We start from the raw sequence: 8,034 nt of genomic DNA on the forward strand, positions 1-8,034 counted from the left end.
CTCTTATTAGATCCGAAGGGGAGACTTTCCTTCTCATTGACCAGGATGGTAGCTTTCGCATAGCAGAAAGCAAAATAGAATAATTTAAGAAAGGTTGTTGGTGTGGTTCCTGCTTCTCTTTTGGAAGATCACAGAAGCTACTTAGTTGCACTTTTGCCTTGGTGATATATTTGCTTCTTTCTCATTGGCCGGAACTTGGCAAACTGTAAGGGATGCTGGGAATTGTAGTCTTTCTGCTATATGAACATAGTTGTACTGCATGATGTATTATAGGAAAGAAAGAGAAAATGAATATGGAGATGAGTTGGTACCTGGAGGAAGTATCTGAAGCAGCCAGCCATAGTTAGATTTCAGCATGGACTTTGGGTTTGAATAAGGGTTTTTCTCAGATGCAAGGGAGTAGCAGTAGTAATATCTTCTTCTTGTAGTTGTAATAGTTAAATGAAATAGTGAATATGTTGGCTGTGGAATCTAACACTTCAGAATCATTTCATAAATGTTGTTAGCTCTTATTATTTAAAAGATAAAGCCAAATAATTTGAGTATCCAAGTGCATATAACTTGGAAAATATATTCACTTCCTTTTCAGGTATGATTAAGATTTCAGAGTGGTTCTTATTTCTTATTGCATTTCCCCCCTTCAGATCATAGGTTGAGATGTGTGTGATTGGTTGGGTGGGGGAGTGAGTCATAACAAATTTTTAGGGTGGTTTTCTTGAATTTTCCATGTAGTCTGCACATTTCATTTATTCAACTTCACAAATACATATTTATGCCATTTTTTGCATGAAGCAGATATTTTATGACAAGAATGTACCTCTCTTGGGCTAGAAGCACCGCCGAGAAGTAGAATGCCTTCCTGAGGAAGCCCAAGGTCTTGAGTTTGAGCCTTAGCATGAGAAAACAAACCCAAATCCTACCTTTCCTACCATTGTAGCAGAGTGGCAATTGAGCAGCACACTGAGAAGACGATTCTTGGATCTATCCATTTGGGTAGAATGTAGAAGGGGTTTGCTATTTGCCCATACAAATATAAGCCTGAAGCACAGACATAAAACCAAGTAAAATGTGAAAGTTTGATTGGTGCTGGTGGCTCATGCCTGTGTTCCCACTCAAAAGGCTGAGATTTGAGAATTTAGATTTGCAGCTCTCCTGAGAAGACACATCTGAGAGACACTTATCTCCATTTAACCTCCACAAAACAAGAAGTGGTAGAGTACTGCTGTGAGTGAAAAACAAACAACTAAGCAAGCAGGCGCTGAGCCTAAGTCCCAATGCCAACAAAAATAAATAAAATTAATAAATAGAAGTGTGCTTTGTTTAGAAATGATGATAGAAGAGCAGTGGGTAAAAATATAGCTTGATATTATAACTTAGATATAACAATTTTCTTATGACTGCAAACAGCAACGTACTTGTTTTGAGATTTTTTTTTTTTACTAATTCCTAAATGCTCTTTTGCTTCTCTTTTTCTTTCTTTTCTCTAAGCCCCCTCTCTGCTCTGTGGCTTTTCTTTTGTAACTCCTCCAGACTACAGCTTTGTTCCCCCTTCTTCTACTCCTTTCTGGTCAGGTACTGCTTTACTGCTTATATATGTCTCTCCAACCTGCTTCTGTTTGCAAATGAAATGTGTCCACTCCTGTCCGTGGCTTCTCATGTAGACACATCTCCTCACAGATGATCCCTAGGGCTCCATTACCACCGTGCACCTTCCTCTCCTCTGTTGCAAACTCATTGTGTGTCATGACCTTCCACTTCTCTGGCTTTTTGAGTGTGAATTCATTTCATGTATTTCAACATGGCATTTTATAATGTGTCCATGGGGAGGGGATTGAAGGGGATGGAGGCTAGAAGTATCAAAGGAGGTACTCTGAATTAAAAAACCAACTGTTTCTTGAGGACTAGAAATTCTACTTAAGAAAAGGTATTCTTTTTGTGTTTCTGTGAAGAAAATGAGAAGAACCCAAGTCATAGCATTATCTCCAAACAGAAGAGAAATACTCAGTAGATACTGTTTAAGAGGATGACAGGTGGTACCCATCAATTCTACCACTTTTCCATTTGTGCCCAGACATTTTGGTCTTGATTTGCTAGAGAGTTAGATGCTACTGATATGACTTAGAGAGGACTTGTGTTATGGCTAGGGAAAGTACACTTTCTTGAAGGTTTTAAAAAACATGAATCTGTAAATCCTGGCAGGATCATAGAGTTTTGAAATGGAAGATGCCAGAAGTTAGCTTGCACAACCTTTCGTTTTAGAGATGGGAACAGTGCGGCATGGAGAGGTTACAGGCCCTGGGCAAGGTCACCCCGTTAAGCCGATGGTTGGTTTTTGGTTTTTTTTTTACCGTCACAGGGGTATTTTTATGTGCTCTGACTGTAAGAGCAGTGCCCGGGCAATGGGATAGTTTTCAGTAAGGAAACCATTAAAAGTGGTTTGTGTCCTGAGCAGTAAAACAAAATGACCTCTTTCTGCTCCCTTTATAGTCCTGAAACCGACAGCCTTGCCATGCGTTTATCTTATGATCGACACCCAGAGACTGAGAAAAGTATCTGTCATTACAAGACCATGAATAATAGGCCAGAGACCGCCCCCTGCCAAGTGGGCGGCTTCTCCTGGGAGGACTTGGTCACAACAGCGACCCCCAGGGCACTGGGAACCGTTAAAAAAAAATACAGATGGATGGGATTTCCCATCTGCCTCTTTCTTACAACTAAATTCCTCTTAGTATTTAAGATTTATAAAGTCTCACCAGGCTCAGATGAGTGATTCTCAGAATCACTGAACATATAGTTGAAAATACTTTATAACCCCAAAGTGCAACAGGTATATAGAAGTTAATACAATATGTGATATAAAGCACTAGAGATGGCCACACAGGAACTGCTTGAAAGTAGGTTTTGTTGGTTGTTGGGTTTTTTTTTTTTTTTCAGAATAGGGCCTACTCCTCTCCTGTCATCAGAAATATTCAAACATGGACAACAAAAAAAATCTCTGCCCAGAGGAGATGAACACCCTGCCATTATGTTTGATTAGATGGGTCATTACATTTTCTGTAAGGCAGTGTTTATTTGAAAAGAAGAAGATGTGAGTGGTGTTTATATGTTATTTCTGTGAACCTTACTTCACTCTTCCTCACGTTAATGAAATTATGTATAAATTAATAACTGAGTTTAACCCTTAATAATTAAGGCAAAAGAGCTTGGGTAGAGAGAAGTGACTCTAAATTAAAAGTGATGAGATCAAGCTGACAAGCTTTCATCAGGGCAAAAAGTTGAGTTGCGCTGATGATTAGAGGCAGTTACTCAGTGAAGTTCCTTATGCTGGGCGATTCATTTTGGTAAAACAATTATAGATGTTATCCTTCAGGTGGTAGCTTAGACAGTCACTAGGGTTTTCATTTCATTTTGAAAGTTTTTGTGAAGAATAAGGAAACAGAAGAGTGGCTCTTTGAACTTCCTGAGACAAGTTTGCCTGGTTGGATGGAAGCAGCAGCGGTGCTGTGTTCAAGCTCCCTTCCATTGTCACGGGTGTGTAGGGAACTCACGGCTGTGTGTCTGAGAGCGTCAGTGACATTCATCTGATGCGATTCGGATGCTGCTCACTGACTGCACGCCGACTCTGACTCGCTGGCATTTGTCTCCCCAGTGCTGAGCCCCCGAGTGCTGGGCCTCGCCATCGCTCGGTATGACTTCTGTGCGAGGGACATGCGGGAACTGTCCCTGTGCAAAGGAGACGTGGTGAAGATTTACACCAAGATGAGCGCCAACGGCTGGTGGCGAGGCGAAGTCGATGGCAGGGTACGGCCCCTGTCTGACGGGGTGGTGTGCGTGAGTGAAAGGGGCCTCCATCCTCCTCTGCAGTGCTAACGAGGCCTTCGCCCCACAGGCCCCTGGGCTGCAGAGATGGGACCGGGGTGGGGACTGTGCCTTGCTGGTAGTGTACACTCACTGCAGATGTGCTGAGCCCATGTCCTCCGTGTGTAAACTCACCTTAGTGTGGGCCATGCTGTCCTGTTCGGAGAAGGAGCATTTCAGTCCTTTTCAGGACCTATGGATTTGAGCACACGCTCTGGGCTCAGTGCCAGATATCTGTGCGAGTGGCTGATCTCAGGGGGAAGGGATGAGCCAGGGTACTTCTGTTTTTACATCCTATTCTGCCACAGAAATAGGAAGCATCGTGGATCTGAGCCCCACACTACATTTAATTTACATATTTGTGTGCCAGCAGCAAATTACAATTTAAGCTTATTTTATCCCTCCCTTTCTGTCACTCAGTGTATTAGGCTCCTAAGAACAGTTAAGTCAGTCTTCTTTACCTACAGTGGCTTAAAACCGTAGCTTCATTGAGGTGCTATGGAAACTAAACGTTGTGTGTGCAGAATCTTTGGAAGTAGCAGGTACAAAATCACATGGCTCTGTTGGTTGCTTTTCTTTTTCAGGTGGGTTGGTTTCCATCTACATATGTGGAAGAGGATGAATAAGTTCCAATCCAGCATGGCACACTGCACCAAAAACTCAGAGAAGGATTAAACAGGAGCCTGCGTAGCATTACCAATTAACCCAAGTGTTTAAGAAAGCTGCATTTCTGGCTTTTCAGCATCCTCCCTCCTTATTTCCCTCTCTTAAGTCTTAATGCTGGCATTTCTAAAGATGCCGGTGCTGACAGATTAATGGCTTGCCTCGAGCGGTGCGGGAAACGGCCTGCCAGTCTGTCACTGTCATAGACCAAGGCAGAGCCAAAAGCTTTTCTTCCCAAAGGAGGGCTGCAGAATACATCGATTCCTCTTTATTTCATTGAGTCAACAACATGTCTGCCATTAGTAAATGCCTGATGCATATTTACTTTTATTCTCACATGCCCTTCACCAAAACTTTTGTTGGTACCAAGAAGTAGAAGGTTGGTTTTGCTCTTCTCAGCATGAAAAAAGATTGCAGAGTTCTGCTGTTTGGAAAAGATCCACCCTTACTGCAGAGATCCTGTATGTCTTGTCTTAAATTGTTCTATAGGTGACTCATTGCCCAGCAAATACTTTTCCTCACAGATGTTATTCATGATAAAATAGGACAGGCAAATGTTCAGGTTTGCATCATAAGTGATATATTCCAGAGGGCTTTAATTATTCATTTGACGTCCCAATTATATTTGCAACCTCTTTATTTAAAAAAACGGGGGAGGGGAGAGGGACAAAACATGAAAGTGTCTCCATATTAAATCTTAAAAACCTTTCTGATTTCAAAGGGTCCTATTGGAAATGTCATGCTAGACTTGATGAAAAATAATTAATTTTGGCTAGATTTCTTATAGGTAGTTGCCAAGAGCCTGAGTAAGGTAGCATTGTTTACAGAAACTGATGAAGGGCTATTATTGCGAATAAGTCATTTTATAACAGCAATATCAATTAACACATGCCTTTTCCTCGCTCCTGGAGAGACCCCAGAACGTATTGACTGATTCCCACATTTTCCTCTGTGTGTCTGCAGTAGTCCAAACAGAGGATTAAGGAAGGAAAGCATATTTGGGCCTTTCATGCGTTTCAGGACCAGAAGGCTTTCTTTTTTCCTTCTTCTCGATCTTGTCTTCTGAAATCTGTCCTGGGTGTGTCTTAACTGTTGGGCAGATGATTTTGTATTTTGTGTGCCAACCTTCCCTTTATGACACGAGGCATCTCCTGGGATGCACAGGGTTCCCAGTTAAGGCAGTTAAGTTCAGACACTACCGTGGCTCCCTTCTTGAGGTAGTATTTCCTCCATTGCAGAAGTCATGCTCCTGACAGAATTCTGAGTGTTCCTTTTTGGAACTAGCAGACATTCAAAGCACTCACCTCAGAGCTAAGAGCATCCAGTTGTGAAATGTCTTCATCATTTCTGAAATAAGAGAGCTGCCGTCTGCCCTCTCCCCTACCCTCTTAGGGCACCTATGCCTGGGTGTTTCGTGGATACCCCTCTCCATTAGAAACCCTCATGGGCTAGGCCTTCTCCTCTAGGATAGGTTCAAGACCTTTACCTCACAATTATGTAAACTGTGATTGTGTTTTAGAAACAATTATTATTTGCTAAGACTACATTTTTTGTATATGTGTAAATGATTATGAAATTGTATTTTATAAAGTGTCCTGTATAGTAAACTTGCCCCCGCTAAGGTATGTATTCTTGGAGGCCATTCTTTCTCATCAACTCTTAGCAGTGACTGTCTCAAAAAATGTTTCTTCTGTTATTGTCAGCCAAGATGTTGCTATGGAGAAAGCACAGCATCCTACAAATTACGGCACTCCTGTGTAGACTGTTGAGGTGCTTAGTGTTTATTCTAGTCAGCGAACTCCCCATCTCCCCTCAAAATGGTGTGTGGTCTTCCTTTTGCATTTCATTGGCCGGGGTTTAGCAGCAGAGGACGTTAGAGGAACCCCTTCTCATGACATTTCCAGATGCATCTTTGTCTGCGTTTCATATTTTGTACTGGAGACTTCCGAATCCAGAGTGCTGCAGATTTATTTAGATTTCTAATACCAAAGACAGAAGTAAATGGTTTCCATGTTTTGCCTGTATGCATCCCTCGTGTAATTGGTGAATTAGAACCATATCTTATTTTGTAATATATTGTAAATATGTCAATACAATAAATATTTACTTGTTACCTTTAATCGATTTTGTGAAGACTGATGATTCTTTCCATTAGTCAACCTCATAACTCACATATTCTGATATCATAATTACTGTGGAAACGCAAGCCCTGATTTTGGTCAAGTTTAGATCAGGATACTGCCTAATTTATAAATCATGAGCCAAAAGAAAATCCCAGGATTGAACTTCAGCATCTGCTGACAGGCCTGTGATATTCCCGTCATGGTTTGCAAAGCCTCATGTGCACTTACAGTGACCCCGGAGGACAGAACGTCACGTTGTCTCCGCGCCCGGATGAGCAACTTTCCTGAGACCCCCGGATGGCTGGTAAGCGCCAGCGTCGGGTTCCAACTTGGGCAGTGCAGCCCCGGAGCCCACATAACCCTTGCACTACCTTGTCCCACAGTGTTTAGGACAAGAAGTTAGGTAGGTTTTAAGCTTAAAGCTCACATAGCCAAGAGGAAACTACTTGATATGTAACGGTGGTTTAACCAATTGAAGGTTCAACAGAGAATTCAAAACCATTCCATTTCTCCTACTCCCTGAACAGATACTGTTTAAAGCAGTAGGGATCAGAGATGGAATTCCTTCACCTTGTTTTGATTAACCTTCTGCACTGGAAGTCATGTTAGGAGGCAAACTTCTTCCCGACAGTGGAGAGCATCAGGCTATGAATACACATTTGGTTTCTGCAGCCCAAGGGAGATGTGCTCCAGAGTAATCATCTTCTCTATTCAATGTCACCACCCCAAGATGCACAGGAATGGATGTTCTCCACACTTTCCTTATAACATCGTGTGTCCTGGAGCTCCCACTGTTTTTACTGGAGGGGCTGGCTCTGCTGGTGTCTTGATCACTTCACTTTGACATCAGCACATTTCCCTGACTCCTCAATCTGAGATCATCACCATCCTGACCACAGCCAGCTGTGCTGGGCAGTGCTCCTCTCACGGGTCAGGTGACATGGGAACATGACCTTGGTGATGCTGACACATTTGGTCTGTGTCAAGTCTGTGTCAGTGGTTAATGCTTTGATGGCCTCTTTAATTCTTAGACAGCTGGAAAGGAAGGGAGAAAGCGTGGGCTGGAAGTCAGATTGACTCCCTGGAATCAGTTCCCCATCCCTGCCAGCCAGACGACCACCAATCAGTCTCATCACCCTCCCTAACTCCTAGCCTGGTGAAACCTCATGGGACACTGACACAGGTAAAGTGGAATTGTGCCTGGCCTATAGTACAGCCACATTCCGTCATCACCACCATCATCATCATGACTGTTGTCCAATGGACTCACTGAAAAATTTATATGGTTGCCACCACTATATTAATTAAGCATAATTCAGGCTCATTTATTAGGTTGAAGTGGAAAATCCTTAAGTTCTAAGTTAGTCTCTCTGGGAAGGGAATTAGACTA

The 8,034-nt window shown here is 42.5% G+C and overlaps 1 protein-coding gene across 2 annotated transcripts in view; it reads left to right on the top strand.

Annotated features, from left to right (window-relative positions):
- Vav3 (vav guanine nucleotide exchange factor 3) overlaps nt 1-6,639 on the top strand; it is a 328,577-nt gene extending 321,938 nt beyond the window's left edge. Inside the window, exons 26-28 of one of the 2 annotated variants that reach the window (XM_048363568.1) lie at nt 1,489-1,572; nt 3,650-3,801; nt 4,443-6,639. In XM_048363568.1, coding sequence (XP_048219525.1) covers nt 1,489-1,572; nt 3,650-3,801; nt 4,443-4,484 — 278 coding nt within the window. In that variant the 3' untranslated portion in view covers nt 4,485-6,639. The remainder of the gene's footprint in view (nt 1-1,488; nt 1,573-3,649; nt 3,802-4,442) is intronic. The other variant, XM_048363566.1, reaches the window with a different exon arrangement.
- Nucleotides 6,640-8,034: the final 1,395 nt, after the last annotated feature.

The sequence above is a fragment of the Perognathus longimembris genome, chromosome 15, assembly GCF_023159225.1.
Source record: "Perognathus longimembris pacificus isolate PPM17 chromosome 15, ASM2315922v1, whole genome shotgun sequence".
Lineage (NCBI taxonomy): Eukaryota > Metazoa > Chordata > Mammalia > Rodentia > Heteromyidae > Perognathus > Perognathus longimembris.